Here is a 26,214-nt window from a genome sequence, read left to right on the forward strand (position 1 = left end):
ACTAATAATGTGTAGACTGCATCTGCACGAAATTAAGGGATCGGCGGCGGTGTGATATCGGTAGGAAATTTGGATGCCCACATTAGAATGTACGGATACATATAAAACGCGTAGATAAAATGGCTCTCCAGCCATCGGAGGCGATACCAGGTGATCTCTAGAACGTTGTGTTATTGCGACGGGCAGGTAACGTGGCACTTATCAACGATGAAATCGTTAAACCAGGTTAAACCGTACAGTTTTGAAACGTGCGGCACGGTGCGGCAGGCCCGGTGAACAACAACCATTTTGTTTTGAAGAGCTGCCGCAACTTGAAAGAAACACCAGTATTTTGATATTTGATAATAACTGCTCCCTGTCGTTTTGTTGCGGCGGAGCAAAGGCCAAAATATTTACTGGGAGTCTGGGTAAGGCCCTTACCTGCACGCAGCGCCACCTTACCACGTCATAAGGTACTGGGGCGCGTTTTTGTGATTGGTTGGTTCACGCACTTACTTGTCGGCGTGAAAAAGTAGCGCTTGCTGTGGTACGGACCAATCCGATATATCGCTGCTTCGTGAGCTGACCAATCATATTCTTCCTTTTTCTTGTGCGCGGCCGTGCTAGTCTTGTTCATGGCTACTGCATCCTGCGGTGTGCCGTGCAAGTGGTACTTGGTGCTGTGGTAATTTATATTCTTGGGTGGTACGCTAAGTAGTACCAGCTACGCAGTACATGCACTGTGCTAATTAAAGAGCCAGGTAAGTGTAGGCTGTTTTGTATAAAGGGCCTAGAAAGATTACACCACTAGAACCTAGCGTTATTCGGCGCAGCCGTGTTGCTAACGTAACCCTAAATGGAAAGAGAAGAAATGAAATCACGTTTAGTACATCTAATGCGCACGCCTTTGCATGCCTAGCTCCAAATATAAACGAACTAAATTACGCCACGGGGAAAGAAATTTACCAGCACGCGTGTCGATCGAAAAACCGGCGTCTGCCCGAGCTCGCCTTGCGCGTCTCGTGCACAATGCGTCCGTGTATACGTAGACTTCAACCAAATACGTTGCAGCTTTGATTTCTGGCGCGCTGCACCATGGATCGGATGTGCATTCGATAGGCGCTTGCGAATGGTTCGTTTGGCAGTTCACCCGCGAACAACGTGCATTGAGTGCCAAAACGCCGCCCGGCTCACTTGACGCGAATCTGGCCGAGTGCGCATCCTGACCAAACGGTGTTTTAGCTTCCGTGAACAACACTTTTCACCAGCCGGCCAATATTCCCGACAGAATCGCAGCTCGCGGGTATTGGTCGAGCACGAGTGAGTTTGACTTAAATTTGGCCTAGCGCCAGCTAAACTGGCGTAAAACTCACAGGACCAGCTACGATTCCTTGTAAGAATACTTGTTTCAGTCTCACTGCCGGATCAATTGCTGTGTAGCCCCTGTTAATGTTAATGCCCCTGTCCCAATAGTTCTTAGTGACCAATGGGTTGATTGTTATTGAACTTTCGTGTCGCGTGTATCATTTCTAGATGATTGTTGCCTCCATGGTCATGTGTCATTCATTAATCGGTTCTCATTTTAGTTTCGATTTTCTGTTCACTTATTCATTGGGATGTGTGCGATGTTTTCGTAAAGCTCATTGGGATGATTCTCACGCTGTGGGGTATGATAATCTTCATTGAACAAAACGAGTAAGTAGCTCAAGAAATAGAAAAGGGCAGCCTGGAACACGTTACTGCATAATGACAGTCTTCCGACGCCCTGTGATTTGGACTGCTTAAAAATGGTATTTAGTGTTGGCGTAATGTAATTTGCGAGGGCACAGTATTTGTGTGTCGAGTAGTAGCAAGTGCTTGCGCATCCAACTCGTGTTGCGTTGCTTGTATCAGGGCACATCTTTTGTCCTTCGGCTCCGTCAAGACTGATGACCACAAAACATTGGTGCATGTGTTCATGTCTAGTGAAGCTTGGTTGCGTAACTTTATTTCTTGAAAATGGAAGCTGTTGATGTTGCATGCCCCAGCTGTAACACGAGGCAACATATATTCTAGCCATGCATGTGATAATATTCATATTACTAGTGCTAAAAGGAGATGACACATGAGAGGCATTCACTGGACAATTGCTAGACGAAAGCTTCATATTTACTAAACGCGCATTAGAGGGTACACAAATAGGTGGTAATGAAAGGGGGCACTGAGCTGACCATTGTCGCTGGTGCACATGCGCTGCAGTTTACCAAACACACGTATTGCGCATACTCAGCAATCAACCCCAAAGAAAAATATTTGAGGCCTTTCGTATTGCCAAAGAAGGCGGCGCATGTGTCAGCACCCCATCTGTGGCATTGTCCAGCAAAGAAGTGTTTTTCTTGCAGGGCAGATCACAGAGTACACTTAAGGAGTGACCAAAAATTAGCTTTTATGTTTCTGGGCGCATGTGCTGTTGACGTGCTGTATTTACGTATTTAGTAAGTGTCGTGTCCTGTGTATTCCTCTCATGTGTCCCATCCGTTAGCGCTAGTAACATGTCATTCAACCAACTAGCCTAACTCTGCCTTGGAAGTCAGTAGCATGTCTGGCTTTTCTGGCACTGGAGAACCAAGTCTTGCTTCAAAGGATCAATTTAGCCAACTTTGCCTCTGAAGTTACTAGATCCATCGTCTTTATTCATCTATTTTTTCCCTTTATATAGTACTGTTTTGAATATTTGAACATGCTTCACTGAATCGTCAAAGTAAAAGTCATTTCGAGTTAGAAAAATATAAAGAATTTTGTAAAATACCCACAGTTATCTAAACAGCGACGCATTGTTTGTAGCTAGCACGCTCTGCGACAGTTTAGCCTTTGAGTTGATAGACATGAGATAAGAATTTTTTAAGTGTCAGTGTGACTTTGTTTTACTTAGCCAGACCTTTTTCATCGTGCCTCTTGACTAGGGCAGTATGGACTAGGCTGTACGTATTGAGGTTTGATGAGGCATTTCTTTGTGGATATATTATGGACTCAATTTTCTTCGCACAAATGAAACGAGGTTTGCGCAGTTTTGATGTAATTGAGGCTTTGCTCATTTCTTTGCCAGTATTTGCTGTCATCCGAGCTTTGTTGAAAACCTCCAGAGCCTTAACTTGAGTGGTTTCTTTATTCTTTATTCTCTTGCAAGCTTTCTAAATTTGTGGCACACTTTCTTGCTCAATAAATGCGCAGTGTTATTTGTTGAACATAGTGAAAAGATGCACCGACTTAGTGGGTATTCACTGCTGTAGTGGGCTCCCGTGGCTTGTTTGGTTTTATTTAATACAATGAAGCTTATACTGGGGAGGCGCAGTAAGGCAGCTTTGTAGATTAGGTCACAAAGCTGTGTCTAAAATCGCAAAATATTTTCAGTGCTGTTCATGTTTTCAGACCGGACTTATGGACACACACATGAGCAGTGACACTTCAGATCCAGCCAGAGCGACGTCTCGCATATATGTGGGCAATTTGAAAAAGCACATCGAACGGGAAGATCTCCAGAAGCTATTTTCTAAATACGGTGAAATCCAAGGTATCTTACAATCACTTGATCCATTGTGTGATTGCCTCAAGCAACCTTTTCAAATGCAGTGTTCAGCAACTGTGTTGCAGCTTGGTTTGCAGCTTGGTGTGGCTTTTTATCTGTGAATTTGTTGCAAACGTTTCATGATATATGTACCTTAGCCTTTAATTTGTGCCTTTGTGTTTCTGGAGGTGAGGGAGGGGAGCTTGGCAGCTGGCCAGTGACTATCAGGCTCCCATTCCCACCTCCTGTTCTTTTTTCTGTTTTTCTTGTGGTGAAAGGTTGTTCTGTTTATTTATACAGCTTTGTTATGCCACTAGGTTGTGAAAATGAAAAGTGTGCACATATTATGGATGTAAAAAGAAGTGTGTGACATACTTTTCAAGTTTACCTGTGCAAAGTGTATTCAGTAATTGTGTGTGTATTTTCGCCATTGCTATGAGGTACCTCTCTGTCCTTTTGTCAGGTATTTCTTTGCACAAAGGCGGTTTCGGCTTTGTTCAGTTTAAAGAAGAAGAGGAAGCTGAGGCTGCCGTGAAAGGGGAAGGTGGCAGCTTTTTCAAGGGCTGTCTGTTACGTAAGTAGACTGCAGAGCGAGCAATGGGGACTGGCTCTTGTTTCAAGCCAGTGCATGCACACTGGTTATTCTGGCAGAAGCTAGCTCTCCCAGTCGTAGTCTGGCCAAGGCGCTGTGTTGTACAATAACTAAATGACAAAAAAAAAATCACTGGAATGCGCATTTTAGGGTGAATTGGCAAGTCACGGGTTGATTGTTGACTGCATCGGCTTTTATATTGGATGCAAAAAACGAAAACGGTTGTGTGCCCAGCTTTCAAGTATTGGGCACGCAACCGATACTTGGATAGTCTAGATGAACCCATGACCCTCTATGGCGCTCCATGTAGCCCAAGTGTAGCTTCAGTGCGTAAAATCACAATTCATTTTTTTCTGTTAGGGCCATTACACCGGAAATTTTTTTTTCTTACTCACAACCCCTCTGCCCTTTTTCTATCTGATTCTGAGCTTTTTTTGTTTCCATCAGAGTTATGCTGGCAGTTTGTTCCTTCTTTCGAATTCACATTCTTTTGGCAGTACACTACTGAGCATTGGCAATGTGTACACTGGCAATGCTCAATAGTGCAGGTAGTGCTTCTGAGTAAAAATGTATGCTGGTTTTGAGCGCAATCAAATGTAGTGCCTTGTCATTTGCTACATTGGTTTCACTTCTTGTTAACTTGGGTTTGGATGTGTTGAAGGCAACAGGCAGCTTCATTTATCAACCCGCATTGTAAGGATGAAGAGGGGGACGTTTTCGGCAGTGGCTGTCCTGTATCCCGAAGTAGGTCCAGTGGGGCCACGCTGGGGCTACCACACTCGTCACTGTCCAAAACAGCACCCTCTTCATGCGCACCCATGTGCACACACGACTGGAGCAGCCAGGCGCATGTTGGTACTTGTCTGGTCTGGACTGTGTGGGAAGGCGTGGTGGCTGCAATGTGGCAGAGACTATGGCTGTAGACGCAAGTGCGTTTGCAACTGAGATTTCGGCGCACATTAAAGATCCCCTTGTGGTCAACATTAATCCGTACCCTCCGCCACAGCACTGCTCATAACCTGTGTAGTTTCGGTGCGTTAAACCCCATAATCAATCAACTGATGATGGATGCACCAGCCACCAAAGTGGCAGTCCGAGACAGCCCCAGCTGGAACCAAGATGTGTAAATGAATGAAAAATCTCTAATACAGGATGTCTTTTTGCCCTAGCAGGGGAAGGAGGAAAGTATTGAGAAAAAAAAAAAGAAAAATATATTTGCTCACAGTTGCATGCACACACACAAGTAAACAATTAGGAATGAGGGGGTGAGCGTTGAGTGAATGCAGAAAGGAAAGCCAGCAGTCTAAAACACCAAGGAAAGCATATGAGAAGTAGCTTTCACTGTTTTTCGGTTAAGGATAACCATTTTTGGAATGTTTGGTAAGAAAGTGGAGGAAAACGGATGCCCTGGGTGAGAACGGGACGTACAATCCTCCAATTGCATGTCCAGTGCCGCTGTGATTCAGATATCGGGGTGCCGGTGTTTGCCTTCACTTTCTTGGGTATTTATGTATTGTAAGGATAACTTGCATTTGGGTGTTATAGCCAGCACTGCAAATTGGAAATAGAATCCTGGGCTGTGAGACACGTGCACTTATTTTTTAAAATCTAAAGCTTTAAATGGCAGAACGGCGTTTGGGGCATCTCCTAAATGCCAAGTGGCTGCAACGCACTCCGTATGCCTGAAAAGTAACAACTCAAGCACTTACCTCTGTTGCTTGGGCAATGCTTGGGGATGTGCATAGGGAGTGCGACAGCAGTCACCATTCAGTGTCCGGCAGCAGCGACTCACAGCTGCAGCTGTGCTTGGCCATCCATGCCAGTACACCACAGATGAAGTAAGGGGGAGGAAGAGTGCAGCCAAACGAGCAAAGAGCAAACATTACTTGTAATGCGAATCCTGAGGAGCACTCAGCGGCATTTAATTGGGTTAATATTAAGGCCTTTGTATTCATAACATGTAAGAAGTGCTTAGATGTCAGATTTCTTTTTATTTGTCGTGTCTTGATGCTATGCTACTTGCTATATGCTACTTGATGCTATGCTACTTGCCAGTGAGAATGTTCAAGGCATTTTGTTTTCCCAAGCAAAGGCCAAAATTCCTTGTCTCATATGCCTTCACTTTCCTTCACTGTGGTCGCGCACGAAACACCAATGCATCGAGCCTGTGGGCCTCGCGCACTGCAGTTTCATGTAAACACATGGCGACACCTGGTAGCGGCGGTGGACTTTTATTCCAAAGTAGAATAAACACACCCGGATCAGCTGCTTGCGATGCCGATATGCACAAAGCGCATGGTACTCTAGAAGAAATGAAAAAATATTACTGGGCATACGACCACTGCGAAAAAATGCCATGCTGGGAAAATTTGAAGATAGCCGTGATACGAAAACAGAAGGCACACTACGCAGCGGCACAACAATAAACAGATGGACACACACCAGCCATAATTCGGAGACTCGTATCAGCAATTTTGTTGAAATGACTCAAATATCTCTGACATACGGTCCTGTACAACCAGGGGCGGATTCAGGTTTTTCTTAGAGGGGGGTCAGCTTCTATCAGTGATGATGATGATGAGGAGAAAGAGGAGCAGTCTTTTTTATTCAATGATATTTCGGAAAAACAAAAGTTCAAGAAATAGAGAAAATCATCGAGTTTTTATAGTCATCATCTTGGTGGTATGTATATTCAAAAATTAAAATGGGGGGTCATAAGGACATCCGGACCCCCCCGTCTAGATCCGCCAATGTGTATAACTTGTAGTTTACCCGGTGTGGTGGCTCAGTAGCTAAGGCGTTGTGCTGCTGAGCACGAGGTCGCAGGTTCGATTCCCGGCCGCGGCGGCCGCTTTTCTGATGGAGGCAAAAAGCAAAAACGCCCATGTGTACGAGATTTCGGCGCACGTTAAAGATCCCCAGGTGGTTTAAATTAATCCGGAGCCCTCCACTACGGTGCGCCTCATTGCCTGCGTTGCGTCGGCGCGTTAAACCCTACAATCTATCTACAACTTGTAGTTTGCGTTTCTAGCACAGCAAGTCCAAGGAAACGAGGTCAAGTGGAGCTTGTTGTGCAAAATATTTTTGCTGACAAAGAACATGCATGAGCACAACTAATTACGCTGGCATGTAGTTAAACGAACATCACGTGCAACTGTATCAGCTATGACACAATCTCCATTATTCCAAATGGTCTTTTTAATCGGCACTATGAATGTGAGAGGAACTATTTGTGCAAAGTTATAGCTCCCGCTGTGCGCTCTACTATGTCTGTGCCCGTGGCTATGTCAAGCAATAAAAGGGTAAAAACAAGGTAAATAAATATTTAGAGGCTTTCATGAAAATTCCTCGCGCGTATTTACGTCCACAAATATTCGCATGTTAAGCACGCGTTTATCAACCTGTGAAAGCATTTAAAAAAAGCGTAAAGAGATTTTTCTTAGCCCATCCAACGAACACTGATCATAGTTTTGGCAGTTTTATGTAGTGTTTTGCTGCGCAGTTGTATTTTCAACTACTTGCCTCTACAAACCTGAATCTTCGGGCACTTGAAGCCGTATAACTTGACGAACGTTTCGCTGCGATTTCACACACACAATGAACACTCCTGCACCGACAACGCACAGTGGAGTTTACACTGGAGAAATTCGCTTCTACAAGCACTGTGAAAGTCACACCGCCGGTATTCTCTTCACTAAACTGGTCGCCAACTGCTAGGTGATACCAGTTGTGCCTTGACCACGACCTAAAGCGAAACAAATGAAAACGTTTCCAGCGCTGTTGAGATGCCGCTGTTATCGAATGCTCTCACGGGGGCCAGCAGCCCCACAGAACACGAGTTTCTGGATTGGTGGAGCGATCGCGCCTACTCTCACACGTGTACACTCTGGCAGTGTTCTCCTCTTAAGTGGGCTCACGAGTTTTTGTCTTTTTATTTTTATCTTTCATTAGCGTGGCGCCACTAGTGTTCAGCTGAAGCTGTTGCGAAATGATAGTGTGTACGCGCGCAGCGCGGAGACAGTCCCGTGCTTGTATACAACTTGTTTTGGTGTGATGAGTCGCCTTTGCGAACCATTTTCTGTTTATTAAGGTACTGCTTGGCTGTTCGCATCACACTGCAACAGAATAGTAGCCATTCGTTCTTGCTCTTGCTGATAATCATACTGCGCTGAATGCCATGCTCCGGGAGGTAGTCGTCTCGCGGAGTTCAAAAGTTATTCCTTCGTTGTCCACAAGATGGCGCTGAATGCAGCACATCAGTGGCGCCACCACCATACCAGTGCATGAGGCCTATAGGGAGGGGCATGCCTATGGTGGCATTTTCAAAGCTTTCAGAGCAACCAAATCTGCCTGCCTGGAGAAGTTTTGTGTGTGCTCAACTTTGCACTAAGAGTTCCATTCAAGCTGTAGTTGTAGCTACTTGCATCGCTTTGCGGTCGCCGCCACTGCCGGGTTCTTGCCACTAGCCACACACTGCAGCTGGTATTAATGGCTAAGTGCAATCTTTGCATTACAGTGTTGCTTTTGTTCCCGCTGTACCCTTTTGTACCGTCCTTACCGCCTCTGTGATGTGAGTGATATGGTTAAAGGCCAACTGCAGTGAAATTCCACCTCAGCCACATCTATTCTTAGTCGGCAGTTGGTGCCATCAAAGCAACTTGGACATGGTTGGTAGCTCTGAAATTTCCGGTTAATCAATTAGAAGCATTTAAAATAGCCGCATAGCAGGTGACACTACATCTGCCCGCGTAACAAACAGCCATGAAGTGGAGTTAACATCCCAACCTGCCAGTCTGCTGGTTAGCCAGGCGAGCGTAGCACTGATCGAGCTCTATTCTGTCCCCTTCTCCCGGGGCTGTAGGTTGAGAAAAGTGCATGTGCTTTCACTCAAGTAGCCAATGGGCTGAGCTTGTTTCGGCCACTTGCTCTGCCGGCTGCAACGTCGCTTCCACGTGGCCCCAATGGCTGCACTTTTCTCAGATTGGGTTTTAAATCGCTGAATTTCGCTGGCCGTTGGCGACAAGCTTGCGCAGGTTTCAGGTGTCGGCAAATTTTCTACCTCTGTCTTTTTTAGTGAGACTACATGAAAGTGAGGTATTTGAGAGGTTGAAATTTTTGCTACAGTTGGCCCTCAATGCTAGATGCCTTGCCACAGTGAAAAGTGTATAGGACTTATGGATATGTTCAATGAACTGTGTAATCATTGTTCTGGGACGTGCTAATGTTGCTGTTTCAGAGTTGAGGGTTTGCAGCAGCCAGGACACGAGACGATCGTACCGAGGAACATCTCGAGAAAGGGACAGGTGAGAGTCCATGATGGGCATGCTTTCGCTAGCACACGAGAGTTATTTTCATGGGGGCTGTTGCACGGGAAGGGGCTAAACTGACCTCCCCTTTTGTCCCATCCTTAGTGGTCCACATTTGCTTGGAGTAAAAAAAAAAGCAAAAAAAAAAGGTGCTGTTGTATTCGTCAAGTTGTGGACACTCGGCTGTATTGCATGAGTCAGAGGTGCCAAATCTAAAATTGTGAACTGCAGTAGAATTTTTACCGTACAAATAATCACTTTTGGTTGTGGGATATATGTGTAAAATGTGAAACCTGTATCAGCAAAGCCAAACCAAGCTAGCAAAAAGAAACAAAGAAAATGAACAACCAGTTGACATTGTTAAGACAGGCCTACAAATGCCTGCCAGTGTCCCCACTTTTAGTATTTATCAACATACAGTAAACACTTTTTGTAGGAGGTGGGTCTCCACAAAGCTTTTTTTCTAGATGTTTGGATCGGTTGCCCTCACATTTTGCAACTCTGCCTTCTGCCAGTGGAAGCCGGAGGAAATGTGCCTGTTAGTGAAGCAGAACACAGGTGTTTCGCAAATCATGTTTCTCTGCTGATGCACTAGTTATTAGAGAGGGGAAATAGCGAGGAACCCCACAATTTCAGATCTCGGTGTTAGTAGAAATTATGGCCACTGCTGCACCGTTCACACTGAGATAGCGGGGCCAGGATGACTGAGGTTTTGTGATTGTCGCCAAAAAAGGACGAGTACTAAATTCAGTGGGGCTGTTCCCCCTAGCATAAAAGAGGCCCTGTATTTGTTTGTAAAAATTTCCATCTCAACTTTTTTTACAGCCATTTTCTTGGAACATTCTAAGTGAATGGCTGTAAAAACAGTGGGGTCGATATATATATATATATATACACACATACACACATACAGTGTGTTGCAACGATAATTGGAACACTTTAAAAAATTTTCCTGAGCGAACCGCCGCTCTGTTCGTGCTCAAACTTGCCACGAAGGTTGCATTTTGTGGTCTATTTTGTTTGATACTGGGAACAACGATAGTACTTACCTGTGTATTCTGAAAGTAAAAAAAAAAAATGATTTTCGCCTATGGGAAAATGGCCTTTGGACGTGCGAGCCAGCGCAAGTTGATGTTGGAACGATGGAACCACCTGGGGTATGCAGAGCGAAATGGATGTTTGGGATTCACGGTAGGAAGGAGTCAAATGGTGCAGCAGACGATCAGAAAATGCACCTAGGAATGAGCTAGCAGACGATCAGAAAACCCGGTTTTCGGGCTCGCACGTCCAAATCAGCCGCCGTTTTCCCATAGGCGAAAATCGTTTTTATTTATTTTCAGGATAAACAGGCAAGTGCCGTCGTTCCCAGTGTCAAACAAAATAGACCACGAAACGCGACCTTCGTGGGAAGTTTGAGCGCGAACAGAGCGGCTGTTCGCTCAGGAAACATTTTTAAAGTGTTCCAATTATCGTCGCAACACCCTGTATATATATATATATATAAACTGCAATTGCTGGTTAGCTACGGCAGTAAATGAAATGGAATTTCTGGGATGCAAGAGGCACAATAACAACAAATTCCAAAATGTAGGCAAGGCAAAGCTGTAGAGGTTACAAATGAGACTAGCAAATGCCATGCCACTGGCACATGCTGCAGTTGCAATGATTCCTCTAAAAACTGTATCTGTTCCTCACACTCTAGCATCATGGCAAAGGCTTGTATACCTCTTGGGAAATTGTATCTTGTGAACATATACAAATTGTAGCCCTGTCTTTTGTGCCTTGCTTGCTGCGCAACATGATTGCTGCGCAAAATGCCTTTGGTAACTTTCATTTGACAGGCGTTAGGGTCTTCACTCCTGTGGCAGCACTAGTGGCTTCACTGCTTCAGAAGCTAGGCCTATTGTGGCTACTTCATTCCTGAGCATCACATTTTAATAAAAGGCATTGCAGAACGCTGCCTATGTGTAAGGGGGCCATGAAGACAAAATACAAGTTTGTTTTATTTGAATGATTTGGTGTTTTATAGTGCTCTCAGTGCTTGTCTGGCTGCAAACAATTCGTTATTCACTTAGAAATTGAGCAAGTTAAGCCAAAATTTTAATTCTCCCACCACATTGTGCGTTTCACGACTTCAACAATGACGTATCCAGGGCAGGTTTTTAAAAGAATAGTATGTTGACTAAGGCTGCTGCCATTGGCAAAAACATATTTTATGTTAGCCTGGTTACCATCTCTCTTCATAGATGGCGTAACGATACCGCTAAAGAACCACTGTCCGCAGGATTTTTTTTTTTTCTTTTCTGACCGGACTTGTACCTGGCTGATTGTTGCGCTTGACAGTAATCGTGCCGTGAAATATTGTGTATGGCTCGACAGGAAGGGTCACGTAAGTGGCAGTGTTGCTTGTGCCAGTTGGCCAGTGTCATGTCAAACAAGCCGAACGCGCTCAACGGCTGTGCAGCGTCGGCTGGCATAGTGCACGCTGTGCGCACTTGTGCTTCTATGTCTATGTGTATTTTCATTAATTTCCATATCTTAGCCCAACATTCTTACTAATATAACAAGAATGTGCACTGCATGTAAGTGCCAATTGCTCTTTCTGCACACTTTATATGTAATCCCTGTTTAACCTGTTTAATTTGCTTCAGATTTTGTCGGCCTGAGCTAATCACAATAGGTTCAGTGCGGAAAAGTAGCTAGTGGGTCGCATGCCCATTCTCTGCTTTCCTCATTACACAGCTTATTTGAGTAAAGTTTGCGTTAAAAGTGGTATCAACGTTATTCTAACGAGGAAATCTTTCAAATGAACCAAACTTGCGTTTGTCTTCCTGTCCCCTTTAAGGATATCGAAGCGCATCAAATGGTGAAAGCTTTTCCAAAGTAATCAGTCGTAACCCCCAACTGTTGAACTGTTGCTATTTCTGCCATTTTGTGTCAAACCTTCCATGTGCACCAGTTGTGCGCATCTGCGCTCAAATAATGCCTAGAGACAGCCACCTTGTGGTGATAGGGAAAATGTGGTATGAGTGAAGTATTTTTGGCGTCTCATTACAATCAGCTAGAATTGCGCTGCTGAAAGAATGCTCGGTTCAAAAAGAAATGCCTAGCTTCACACGCAGTGTGCAGTTCTTTGACTCCATACGTGGAACTGAATGGCAGGAAAACGGTGCTGCTGCGTTTGCACTTGCACTACACAGCCTTGCAGTATTGTGCGGAATGCCACTTTGCGGCGAACACAGCCGGCACTTTTTAGCAGAAGCTTTGCTTGGCCCAATGTAATAATGCTTTATTCTCCCATGTTTGAACCTCAATTTTTGAACAATGGAATTTTTGAGGGCATCTGTGTGGTATGCCGTTTAGGCCAGCATTTTACATTTAATTTACCGTACTGTTACTGAAATGCCATGTCGGGATTCAATGGGGCCGTTGGCTAAAACCTAGCAACCCAGAATATACTAATGTAGGACTCAAAAACTTGAAATGGGAAAGGTTGAAAGTTGAAGTACACTGCTTTTTCAAAAGCAACTAGACCTGTTGAGCAAATTTATGCTGGTTAAAAGAGAAGAGCAATTCAACAAAAAGATAGGAGGTTACACAAATCTAAACTTGAAGGCACCCCAATGTTCTTTTTGTGTGAACGGGGTTTGTTTATAGGACTGCTTTTTTTTCTAATTTCGCATTGTATCAAGGTGTCAAAACATGATGCTGCGCAATTTTGGAAAAATCCTTTGTCAATTAAAATATTGTGTTGTGATATTATTATCATGATGCTAAAAACTGAGCCGGCTATCGTGTGTGGACTGGCCAGCTATAACGCATTAATGAAGGGGCATAGCAATGGGAAGGTTGTGCTGTGGCACTGAGACGGCTGGGCTGTTCTTGCTGTTCAGCACTGAATGCACTAAACCAGTTTTGCACCTATTCACATAATTGCATAATGCCGTTTCACAAAACTTAGATGCTCAGTCCCTTCTCAGGCAATTTACTCACCATGTAAGCACTAAAATGGCATTTTAGATGCTCCTTCTTGCCTGCTTCCAGAAGCGCTCCTAAGCACATTGCCCTTGTATCAGCCCTACTAAATGTGGACTGTCATTCTTAGTAGAGTAGTGGTTTGGGCGAGTTGGTACATGACAAAGTTTTGAAGCGCTGCACTAGACAACAGACAACTACACAAAGGAGACACACTGGGCACTAGTGCACCCAGTGTGTCTCCTTTATGTAGTTGTCCCTTATCTAGTGCGTTGCTTTAAAACTTTGTCATTCTAAGCACATAGGCTGCTCACATGTGGGGGTTGCCCCAAAGTCGAGGCTGCTGAGGAGGGAGATGCATTATTTTTCATTATTTATACACACTACCTTCTTTTCTTATGTGTGTGGGTTTTTTAAGGGCCAGATGTATTTTCTTGTCATTTCAGTACACTGAAGTGTTTACTGTTTTAAAAACCAAAGGCTGCCTTCTAATTTTCCTGGTGTTCAGTTTATTGTAAAAAGCAGGAACCTAAACTCCTTTGTACTGGCTTGTTATGTGCTTGTGTAAAGTAAATTGGTTTGCAGGGATTTTGAATTACTCCCTTTGGTTTTTTTTTTAAACTCAAATCATCTAGCATTTTTGAAACTTATTTATCCTTAGCTTGCTCATTTGTTTTCATTTGAGAATTACTCTTATCGATGATCTGTTTCATTTGGATTCATCAACTTACCCCTTTTACATGATGTGCAAATGCACAAGTTCTTGGCGGAGCAGTGAAGCATTCCATGCCTGTCACATGCCAAAATATGGAAGAAATGTGGAAGTCACAAAAGATTTTTTTGTAACTGTACTTCCAGGGATTACTCGGATCACGACCGTCGACACGACGTAAATATGCCACGAGACAGATCACCACTGCACCGCGACTTCGATGAGCGCGAATACAAACGAGATGACAGGTGTGCTTGCCTTGCCGAATGCCTGTATGTGAAGTAGCTGAGCTTGCCAGCCCTTTTGTAGACCAACAAAGCTTTGCTTTCATTCTCTCTCTCTCTCTCTTTTTTTTTTGCATGTAAAGACATTTTGTCAGGTGTGGAAGTTGTAGCACCGCCCTGGCAGGAAGTGGCAAGCAACACTGGGGGGGGGGTCAAAGCTTCTAAAAATCCACAAAGCGCTGGGGGTATTATAAAGTCAGAGGCACTGGCTGTAAGGGGAACACTGGTTGTGGGTCAAGATATAGACAAAGCCTCCAAAGGTCCTCAGCTGGACTGGGGCTAATGTAGAGTCAAAGGCTCTAAATGAACACTATCAGTAATTGCAAAAAAGTGGAAAAAACCTTCCAGGTCCATTCACTGGCAGCAGGGTGAACGCTGGTGGTGGTGCCAAAGGTAAACAAAATCTCTGAGGGTCCTCAGAAAGGCCAGGGGTATTGTGGAGTTGGAGGCACTGGCTGTGAAATGAGCACCAATGAGGGTTGCGAGAAGAGAGAAACCCTCGAAAGGCCCTCTGAGGAACTTGGTGTATAGCCAGAGGCGGAGGCACTGGCTGTGGTGTGATCACCGGTGGCAGTAGCAAAATGCACTGCCTCCAAAGGCCCTGCATAGGACTGGGATTGTGTCGAGAGTCGCAGGCGCACTGGCTGTGGGATGTGCAGTGGTGGCGGTTTATATCCAAGGCTGCAGGGCTGGTAGAGTCCAGGGCATGAGGTATGGCACGAGCAGCACAGCTATGCAGGCCCTTCCACTGGTCGGCAGGGCCCAGACCTGTGTGCAATCTTTTCCAGGACGTCTTCAGGCAAGCCCTACGACCGCTCTCCTCCTTCCCGTCGCGGAGATGACTACCCATCTGATCGCCGCTTCGGGAGGGATGAGGGTCGCTATGGCCGAGGGGACGACTACTCTCGTGGAGGACCCCCGGGGGGACCACCTCGGGACAGCGGCCACGGTCGCTACAGTCGAGAGGACAGGTCAGCCCCTCCCTTCACTTGGTAGTGCCATGCTTGCTGGGTGGCCCACACTGTGCTGTGGGAATAATGTGAGGGCTTTTCTTGCTGTGTCACTTTTCACAGGATCTTTTGTGTCTGCCACTGTCAAAAACAATAAATAAAACTGAATTCGGTTTGTCATTTCACGTTAGTTAGGTTCCTCCTTTGAGAGAACAGTTGTCATTTTTTTTCTACGGAGTTTAGGTGGAATGATGTAACGGAAGGACCATGATTGCCCTCAATCCTCCTCCTTTTCCTCCTTGTGCCGTTGAGCATGTGACGTGGCATTGTGTGGCTCCTCATCTTGGAAGGAGAGCAGCAGCAATGAATGTCACTAATTTGCCATTTGAATTGTGCTACTCCTCGTGTGAGTGTGGAACAGCACTGCTGGTGTTACATCAGATAGTTTGCATGACACCATTTGTGCAAACATGAACTCTAGCAACCCACTGCGGTGGCTCAGTGGCTATGGCGTTGTGCTGCTGAGCGCGAGGACGTGGGTTTGATTCCCGGCCGCGGTGGCTGCTGTTCTGATGGAGGTGAAAAGTGAAAACGCCTGTGTGTACGAGATTTGTGTATGTGCGTACACACGTGTACATATGTATGTGTGTACGTACGCCCATGTACGAGGTGGTCAAAATTAATCCAGAGCCCTCCACTATGGCGTGCCTCATCGCCTGTGTTGCGTTGGCACGTTAAACCCTACAATCAATCAATCAATCAATCGTGAACTCTAGCAGTAGGTGCTGCTCTGATCTTGGCCCCAGAGGGGCAGTGACGAGGCTTATAAAAGCAGCCCACTTTTGTTTCCTTCGGTTAAAATTGCACTCAGTGACGTCCATGAGAGAAAGACGACGATGTGACTTCTTGATGAAGTACAGCGTTTCCAGAAGAAAGCACAAGTATTGCTTTCAGAGCTCAGCATCAGCAGCAGTTAATGTGGTGAGTGCCAAGCAAGTGCAGCCACTTTGAAGATGCTCCTCGCTTTGAAGTGGGTTGCCCGCCATGCGAGATAAATGAAAAAAAAAAAAAAAAAAAGCCTTTGGTTGGTAGGTGAGTGGCTGCTGTTCCCTTTGAGGTGAATTTAACATTTTTAAGGCTTCTATTGAAGGCCTTGCTGCTTGTCTTTTGGAAGTGTCTGACCGCATCACCTGGCCAGTCTGAGTGTGTTACAAATTGCTACACGGGTGCTTTCGTCATCGAGTACTCGAGTTACCTAGAGGGCTCGGGGTTGTCTCGTCGCCACCTTGGTTGTGAGCAGCACTTCTCCGTTCAGGTACAGCGGCCGGGAGGAGCGTGGGTATGGCCGGGACGACATTCCACCGCGCTCGTACCCTCGGCCGGAAGGCAACGGCCGCTATGGTCGGGATGGCTATTGGGGGGGCAGGGATGACTACGGAGGCCACCATGGACGAGATGAGCCACCCATAGGCTATGGGCGAGACGAGCCGCCCAGGGGACGGTAAGTGCGTGCTTTCAGATCAGTCTCTAAAGCATGCTTTACTCCAGGGTCATTCATGACTGTAGATAGTGACCTCCCCAACCCATACGTGATTATTTTAACATTGTAGCGTAAACATTCTTACTTACTAAGGTTTTATTAGCAGTAGGGAACCAGTAGCACTGGTTTGCATTGTGACTTCTTTGAGAACGTCAGCATAAAAAGGAGGCTAAGCTAAATTACAAGATGTCAACAGCACTGTTAATCTAGTGAGGAATATTCTTCGATTCCAATATATCATTCTTCAAATCTTAGTGGCCATTGAAGTGAATGTTACAGATGTCTTACCCTTTCTACCCTGCAAAAAGGAACTGCGCTTATTTGGACTGCTATAAGCTCCACAGAATTTCCTCCTTGGGTATATGCAAAAGGGCCACTGAAGTGACAGAAAAACAAGAAATTTAGCATTTTAGTGCATTATAAAATGGGAGGCAAACTTATTACCAAAAGCAGCAGCACTTTTCATACTTGGTTCTTCCTAGCTGGAACTGGAACGAGCACTCAATTTTGGTTACCACTGCAAAAGGGCAGAAATGTGCTGCGTAAAAAGTAAACTTTGTGCTATGGTGTTTGGTCACACGGAGTCTTAAACATTGTCAGTCCAAGTACCTCATCCTCTGTGTCATCTGTGGCCACAACCAACCGTATTGGTGCAGGGGCTAAAGTGTTTTGCAGCTTGGCACGAGGCCACTGCTTTGATTCCTGGCTCCAGAGCAAGCATTTCTGATGGAGAAATGGTTACCTTTGTGGGTGTCCCGCATCACATTCCTCCCATTCCTGAGCAGGCCGGAGGGGCTTGTCTCAAAAGCTCTCCATCAGATGGGTGCGCATATCCCAGGCCCTCGTGTGGCATTTGGGCAATCTGTGGGGTAACCGGGAGGAACACAGCTCTGGCGGACAACATAGCCGTCTAAATGCTGCAGGGGCTGCTATTTGCCTGCACGGTAACAGTACTGCTGTTATGGCACAACTCTGCTCTGCATTTTTTCTGCAAATTTTCGGACCCACAGTCGGGCTGCTTCCCGTACTCTGGTGCGGCTTTACGAGACTCTACCCGAACTACCCAATTCTATCGGGCATCCTTTTTTCCTCAGAAAATACACTGGCAAATGACGTGCAATAGAATCCAGTACCAGCTGAAATCGTGCTTGTCATCGGAGACATAACTAGGCAACCATGGTTGCATGTTTGTGCAAGGAAAGTGTCAAAAGGTTGTGCTGTCCTAGGCAGGGTGAACACTAAAATAAAAAATGCACCTCCTGTTTATCTTTCAAGCGAGAATAAAAGTATCATTAGGCTATTAGCAAACAAGTGACTTATTTTAGTGACTGGTGAACATTGTGGTCGCCTTCAATGTTTGTGAGATCTTACTGTTGTGTATTCGTGACAAGAAAATTTAATCAGCTTCAGGCGCTTTACATGGCACACAATGATTTGCAGTGAAAAGGCTGATGACATGATGTCACAAGCTGAGTGACCAGCTAACATATTGCTTGGGAGCAGGACCACCTTCCCATGCCAGAGCAAAAAACTTCTCTAGTCTGTGAAGCCTCCTGATGTAAAAAATGCTGACCAGGCAACAAAAAAAAAAAAAAAGCTCGCTTCTTCATTGCCAGGCAATGCCTCGGCATGCGCAGAGTGGCTCGCCTGCTGAGCGAAAGAATGTGTGTGAGAAAGAGGTTTTCTTGCTTGCAGAAGCGCTCCTGTGTATTAGTGGTGTTAATGTAGGCACGGATGAAGCTGGCCATCCGTAGAGCGTTTGACAAAACACCGTGCGAAGCAAGCAGAACAGCAACAGCGGCCCCCACATTTGGCTGTCTAAATTTAAATTTAGAACTGTCCAGGTAGCGAGAACCTGAGCAGCAAAGCCGCAGTCCACTCTGCAGCATCATGACGCCGCCGCTGAGGGCTGGTTTGACTCGCTGGAAGGTGCCAAGAATGCGCTTCGAGAAAGAGTTGACAAAATGAGCTTTAATCCACAGTGCAGCTGTACACTATGTACCACAGAAGCAGCTCTCCTGAGCTTAGGCGGGAGACTACCTAGGTCTCCACAAGCTCAGAGATGGGCCGCTGACTTGGCCCATCTACTGAGGGAAGACTCACTTTGTCTCGTGGTTGAGGGACAAGGCATTGTGAATTCGACCTTGGGTTTCAGAGCATGAGCGGCCCCAGACGAAACAGTCTCGCGGGTTGGAGGGTGCTGGTGGGAGGAGCAGGCCACTGGGGAAGGCTGGCACACCATGCGTCACGTCTGCTGTGTGCACACGAGGGCCCGCGCATTCGGCGCACCCATGCCACCAATGCGGTGGCCCTGTCGGTGGCCTTGGGCTGTGAGCCCAACGGCGCTACATTGCATGCAATGGAGACACATGTGGTCTCCACGAGTTTGCAGACACATTGTGCAACTGACAACTCATTTTGGCTGCTGTGGTCTGAGAGTGGTGCAGCAGGTTTAAAAAGTAACTGGACACACTTATTTAGTTTTCAAATATTCTTACCATACTGTTCGTTTCTGAAGAATGCCTGAGCAAGCTTCAGCAGTCCTAATGTGCCATTTTCTGCCCCAAACTGTAGTGTGGAAAAAGTATGGGGTGGTGACACCTGTTCTTACTATTAATTTACCATATTTACTCGATTGTAATGCGAGTTTTTTTTTTCTAATTTTGGCGACCTGGAGGCTACCCTTGTGTTACAATCAAATACCGAAATTCAAGTTTCTGTAAAACATGCAATGATGCACCCGATTCTCATCAGCAGCTGCAGTTTTGGCCATTTCACGATCTGTGTTGGCAACATGTGCCAGAGCTGTCTGGATCCACTACAAGTCAGAACCGGCTGTCATTTTTTTTTTTTTTTTTTTCCTGCGGTGGTAGTGACAGCTTTGACGGCTTGCGTATAGCTTTGCCTTTGTTTTTGCGTTGTACTTTGTGGGGGCCTCAGTTGTTTTAGTTGCCCTCAAGTGTTTCGACTCCCCCTCAGCTCCCTGGCGGCTCCAGCGGGAGTGCCTTTACTAATGTGAACCAGGCTAAAAAAGCTTCCGTGGGCCTTGCTATTGCCGCCACACAGAATTGGAGAGGCGTGTTACAGATTTCGTCATGGAACAGTGCAACCACCTCACAGTGGTCAGTGTTGAACTGATACAGCTTAAAACGAACAATGTCACTCAACGGATGTGCATCCTGTGAACGAAGTTCAAAGCGGTCACAAGTGGGCGTCTAGTTACATTGTTTGGAAAAAAAATGTGCTTTTTCAAGCTTCCACTGGCCTCGTGTGAGTACTTTGGTGTTTTTTTTTTTTTTTTTTTTTGACGCGACAAAAAGTTTCCCCTTGCGTTACTTTTGCGGTTTTATTTTCTCTTTCTGGAATCAATGAAAAGTCACCCCTCGAGTTACGATTGTGGTCATGTTACAATCGAGTAAATACGTACTATACTGCTACCACCAGTTGTACATTTGTACTTGCAGAACTTTAATTTATCCATATAGTTTGTCTAAATTGTCTTCACTATTCACTGTCTTATTTTAGATTTTCCCGTTTGTCACTCTTATTTGTGAGCAGTTTTTCATTTTCTTCCCGGCTTGGCATGCGGAAAAGATTGAAGTGATATTTTGGTTCCCTTTTTTTTTCCATGTGCCATGCCTTTACAAGGCAGTCATAGATTCTCTCAAATGTTGTGTGCTCTTTGCGTAGGATGGATGCCGTGCCTCCAGTTCCACTACCGTTTAGGCCGGAGGCTGAGCTTCGTAAGCCAAATGACTGCGAGATCATTGTGCTTCATAGGCAGAACAGGTGGGTGTTAAAGGTTGAATTGAAAGGCAAGTGCTGTATATTATGTAGTAATGTCTTGTTAATGTGCTCACCCCACAGTTTGGATAGAAATTTCAGGGGCAGATTTGCTATGATATTTTGCTCTATTGATATACATCTGCGGTCTTGGTTGTGGGCAGCGGTTTTGGGGGGAAAATTAGGTAATTTTTTCACATACACAGAGAAAGCTGAATGAACTTGCTCTATGCTAATTAGCTATTATCTGTTTTGGGCGTTTTTTTTTTTTTTTTGGGGGGGGGGGGGGGGTGCAGGTCTACAAATGTACCGAAACCATTACTCGACTGCAAAGGTCACGGTGGGGACCCAGGAGCATGTAATGTGCATGGCCCATCTTGAAGTAACACCTGTGCTCCTGAAGGGAAGGGTTTCTCTCTCCATACTGAAATCGTGTGTCACCTGTGTGGCGAGCAAGGCTGTGCCAGCTGCAAAAAGGCAGTCGGTGAACAGACAGAACCAGGAGCCACAGGTGTAGGTGGCGTTCCTAGCGCGGCCAGCAGTGACACTCGACGCTCGTGAGTGTTCCCAGAGAGAGAGAGAGGTTTGAGCCCCATACAAAATAAGAATGTCGAGCACTGTTCTAGCTAGGCCAGACAATGATTGGTGCTGCTATCATGCTATCATCATTATTTTGCAAGGAATGCTGTGCAGTTGTGTGTTTTGCCAGCACTGTATGCAGTAGCTTTGTTCAGTCCTCTGCCGTTTCCACCCTGCACAGCTACTTGTGTCGCATTTCAGCATCAAGGAGATCTGTGTGGCCGTAATTCTTCCAACGTATATATGCTAACTTCAGAGACGCTCTGACATGTGTTGCTTTCATTAAGCATTATGAAAGTTGCATTAAGAGTTGCTTTCAGTGTCCACTCGTGTCCCAACCAGCCGTAAACAGTCGCTGAAAACATTCAAGCTTGCATTGAGCCCAGACCATCCTATTCTCAGTTTGTTCCTTCTCGTGCTGCCCCTATTTTATTTCCATTTCTTTACCACTTTAATTTTGGGCCTCAGAGAATTCCGGAAAGATTTTAGAATTGTTCTAACTTTGGAATAACAGCTCTGCGAAACTGATTATGAGCTCTGCCTTAGCTTTCAACGAGTAGTAGCTTGATCACGGAATGCTGCAAAATTTACCCCTATATTGTCTTGGTATCACTAACAGTGTTGGGGAATGAGTTAGTCTTGGTGATTTATTTAGAAGAAAATTCTCTAAAAAAAGAACTTAAAAAATGCTTTAGAGTATTTTTTCACGCCTTGCGATGTGTTGAGGTCTGTCCTGTTTTCTTTCAGAAATTATGCAGAAATGGTAGAGCGGCGACTGAAAAACCTTGGAATGCAAGTGGATCTGCTATTTCTGAAGGATGAAGCTCTGCTCAGTCGTGCTTTGGAAGATCTGACCCAGCGGGGCACGCTGTTTGCTGTTGTCGTGACCGACCAGCATGAACTGCACGGGAGCGTGACAGTCAATATTCTCTATGGCGTGCCGCAAGGTGAGTGAGCATTGTGTTTTGTGTGCCTTTTCTCTGTCATAGTGCTCTTCCACTTGCAGTTAAACTTGCAAAGATAGCTAAATTTTCAGCCTTCAACTTATCTCTTGATTCATTTTTTGTTGTTTGTTTGTTTTGATCGCATTTTATGTGTAAGGTAGCGGAGACATGGGTGGAATGAGTTAGAATGAGCTTTTCAGTGATCGGTGTTCTTTTCATACAGGTAAGATTTGGTCAATGTCTTTGTTTCGAGCAGGGTTTTCTATTTATTATACAACATAAGAATTATTTGCTGAACAAACATTTTATGAGATGGGCTGGACATTTGGCAAGCGTTTTCACCGACTGCGTCCTGCGGCGCACGTTTTCTTAGTTGCAGTCACGGGATTTTTACCCCCTGGTTTTGCCATTTTTGGGGGTTCCCGTGTCTTTTATGCATCTGACATTAATTCGATTTGCGCTTGTTGTATCGGTGGTTTTTTGTGAATTTTTCCTAAACAGTCATCACGCATGCAAAGCGAGAATTTCAACTGCATTTACACTGCTGCGTAAGACGAGAGACAGCCGGTGTAGAGGTGGCAGGTTCACAGAAGTGGTGTATAGGCTCTTGATTTTGTGCACCAAATCGTGCGAACAGTGGATCTTAGACAAACAAGTCAAATATTGAAACATTATAAATGCGCTTTTGTGGTTGCCGACACAGACCTCAAGGCACTCCACATTACCAACCACACACCTATGAAAGTCCATGTCGGTACACCAAGTGTGTGGTCGGTACTTGAGGATCGTTAAGTAGATGAAGGTTGTGTTCTTGCGTGAAGCAGAGGATCCCATCGTTCCTCCGCGCATCCCTAGTGTGTCGCCTCTGTTGTTCCATAAGACCCGCTCCCGTGACTGTGTCTGAGCCTTGGCTTGGTTGTTGGCAGTGCAGTGGTCATTTTATGCCCTTCAAGGTGGCGAAGCTATGCTGCAGGCCGAAGGACATGATGAAATCCATCCCCCCTTTCACTTCCGAACATTCCAGGGGGGGGGGGGGGGGGGTGAAACGCACGTCTTGGCCAAAAGACACCTTGAAATCTGTCCGTCAGAGGGGAAAGCCATCCCGTGGCTGTCACTGCAGTGCAACTAGGGATACTGGGGTTTTCGTGTGACCAGTCGTGCTTAAAACTGGAGAGAGGTCCATTTCAGCTTTCCCTGTAAATACTAAGGGACGTTATAAATGCCGATGTTTTTAAGCAATGTATGTATTGAATTTGCTTCGAAGGTGCTGAACAATTTGGGACAAAGCAGAAGGTAGCATAGATGATAGACCCATTGGGCATAAAAATAGGCTTGCTCTTTTTCTTAAGAATACACATGTAGCAAAGGTTGTATGTTTTATCTATATTTGTCAATCCATGGTGCCATCACACTTGTTAGGTTCATTATGCTTACTTTTGATATATTTTTGTGGTCTTAGAAGAAGATGGGTATGCCAGTATTAAATAAACATCCTGTTATAAGCTGAGGCACTGTGCTTATAAGTTTGGGCTTATGACTGAAAGGCTAGCATGGGAGCTTTGAGCATACTGCCTTTCTTAGCCTTTAGGTGTGCTTAGCTGCAAAAGCTTGATGGGAGGAAAGCTGTCCTTTTCTGGTGGGGAAGGGGGTGTTCAGTGGTTTAGAGCCCTTTCATAGTCGCATTAAACCCACTTCTTCCCACCGTGTGTCTCTTGGGATTCGCATCAATGCTTCAGACCTGCGTCGTGTCACTTCACAATGCTTCGGACCCGCATCGTGTCACTTCGCGATGCTTCGGACCCGCGTCGTTTCACTTTGTGTCGCTTTGGACCCGCACCGTATCGCTTTGGAGCTGCGCTGTGTCACTTCGGAGCCGCGCCGTGTCACTTCAAACCCGCGCCGTGTCACTTCAAACCCGCGCCGTGTCACTTCGGTCCCCCGCCGTGTCACTCCAGACCCGTGCCGTGTCACTTCGGTCCCCCGCCGTGTCACTCCAGACCCGTGCCGTGTTGCTCCGGACCCGCGTTGGGTCACTTGTCGCTTTGTACTCGCAGTGTGTGACTTTGGACCTGTCGCACAGAGCAAGGTTCACCACCCTGCGGAGTCAACATGCGTTGTTGCCGCCGTACAGTGCCTTTATAGCTGTACCCCAATTGTGTTTGGCCCTGGCGAGGTATGCGCTGAAGCAAAGGACGTGGTCGAGCCTGCAACGCAGATGCTCAATCATCTGTTTACGTTAGCCACAGCGTGTCAGTTCAACTGCAGTTTTGTCATCACCGTGCATGGTCCGCAGGCCCCCCCGCAGAGGCCGTTTTGCAGGTACCGAAATTGTGTGTGCTAGTGGCAGCTATTGCGCTATCGCCTCGGAAGTTTCTTCTGCCGGCACGCGAACGCTAGAACCTGCGTGACTACCTTTTGCGGATGCCACAAACCGTTGCCGTACAAGCCATGCGTCCCTATGGTGGCTGGGGTACCTCCAATTATGGATTTCGCTTCACCGAGATGTGCGCTGAGGCAAAGGTGGCTGCCTGAGTGCTGCAGTCACGGGTTTACATTACCTGATTAACCTGTGCATGTGCCGTCAGATCCTTGCGTCGTCATCCGCAAATGATCCGCAAGCCTCGGGCCGTTTTTTGACTGCCGGAGCTATAATTGCGTTATGGTTTCCCTGCTTGCTGTGACCATCATGCAGAAGCCACATGTGCAAGAGAAAGCTGTGGTTTTCTGCACAGCTAAGTGGCCCTGTGACCACTTTGCACTGCCGTTTAGAAGAATTCGTGAAACATGCGGAGGTGCCTGTGGCGCATATTGAGGGCAAGGGATGCAGCAAATAGATGTGTCCCACTTTCCCCACACACTGCCCCCTTGTGCTGTCACTGGCTGCGGCCATCAGCCAGCTATTTGCCCACGCAGCAGATACCAGTGGCGAGATGTGGGAAGCCCCATCGGGGGCCTGGCAGCGGCCAGGCTGGCTCCTGGAGCGGGATGGGTAACCACAATGGGAGACACATTCTCCATGCATGCGTTTCGCCTTTTACACGCATACCGCCTTATTGACCTTAGCCTACGTGAGACTCGAGGAGCTATTGAATATTTAATAGCTGCCAACACAACACACACAGGTTGGGGTTGACATGGCGTCTGCAGCTTGGCTCTCCTTGCCCCCTTTGTCTTCTGTATTTTTTTCCCCCTCTGGTTCTAAACGCAAACTTCAATTAACGCACACCTTTTTTCGACCTGTCAGTGGTCACGACTCGGTCTACACTCCCCACAGCCAAAGCATTGTGCCTTCTTGTAGTCACACTGGCCAACGCCCCACCTGTCGTAACTACACGCTGCACACATGCACACTCCATGCAGAGCTGAGGAAAAAACTGTGGCTCAGCGGAGGAGTGTTACACCTGCTCGTGAAAGGAACATAACTGGACATTTTACAATGTTGCTGCTCATGGCTAGGGTTCTGTGGATTTTTTATGGGTGTAAGTGAAAAATCCCGAGGCTCTTTGTGCCTTTGAACTGTGAGAAGTTCCATAGCGCAAAGCGTTCGTGCGTGTGCGTTTGTTTGCGTGCTTGCTTGGTTTTTCTTGGGTCTGCGCTTGCTTTAGCTCGAGAGGTTTCTCGAAGAGCTGGTGCTGTGCGACAGGCGTGGGCCATGTCTGCGTACATCCCGCCTCCTGTTTGTCATCGTTGCAAGGGCTCGTGGGCCTTGCTCCTTTTCGGTTTGGTGGCGGGCACGTCGAAACATCGCACGTGTAGTTTCATCCGGCTCCAGGGGCGAGGGTAGTCGCCCACGTGAATGTATATAAAACCAGAAAGACCAGACAATCTGTGTGCGTACCTTTCGTCACATTGACCACTAATCGAGACAATAAATGAGTTCATCCTTTTGTTTGAAATTCTGTATTCCCTCATTTTGCAGTGAGTGAATCACGGGATTTTATGGCTAAATTTAATTCTGTACTACGTTTAAATAAAATTTATTACTGTGGTAACATTTTTGCTTTCAAATTGCCTGCCAGCCACGTT

General features: G+C 46.1%; 1 protein-coding gene across 6 annotated transcripts in view; it reads left to right on the forward strand.

The window, feature by feature from the left end:
• The first annotated feature begins 580 nt into the window (after window positions 1-580).
• The window catches only part of LOC144154886 (nuclear receptor coactivator 5-like), a 69,662-nt gene continuing 44,028 nt past the window's right edge, over window positions 581-26,214 (forward strand). The window contains exons 1-9 of one of the 6 annotated variants that reach the window (XM_077685977.1): window positions 581-740; window positions 3,388-3,529; window positions 3,987-4,097; window positions 9,352-9,418; window positions 14,255-14,356; window positions 15,181-15,363; window positions 16,658-16,843; window positions 20,573-20,671; window positions 21,992-22,191. In XM_077685977.1, the coding sequence (XP_077542103.1) occupies window positions 3,397-3,529; window positions 3,987-4,097; window positions 9,352-9,418; window positions 14,255-14,356; window positions 15,181-15,363; window positions 16,658-16,843; window positions 20,573-20,671; window positions 21,992-22,191 (1,081 nt within the window). In that variant the 5' untranslated portion in view covers window positions 581-740; window positions 3,388-3,396. Of the gene's footprint in view, window positions 741-3,369; window positions 3,530-3,986; window positions 4,098-9,351; window positions 9,419-14,254; window positions 14,357-15,180; window positions 15,364-16,657; window positions 16,844-20,572; window positions 20,672-21,991; window positions 22,192-26,214 lie in introns of those variants that run through there. The other 5 variants (XM_077685976.1, XM_077685978.1, XM_077685979.1 and 2 more) reach the window with 5 other exon arrangements.

The sequence above is a fragment of the Haemaphysalis longicornis genome, unplaced genomic scaffold (assembly GCF_048455015.1).
Source record: "Haemaphysalis longicornis isolate Haplotype H1 unplaced genomic scaffold, Haemaphysalis longicornis Haplotype H1 scaffold_1, whole genome shotgun sequence".
Lineage (NCBI taxonomy): Eukaryota > Metazoa > Arthropoda > Arachnida > Ixodida > Ixodidae > Haemaphysalis > Haemaphysalis longicornis.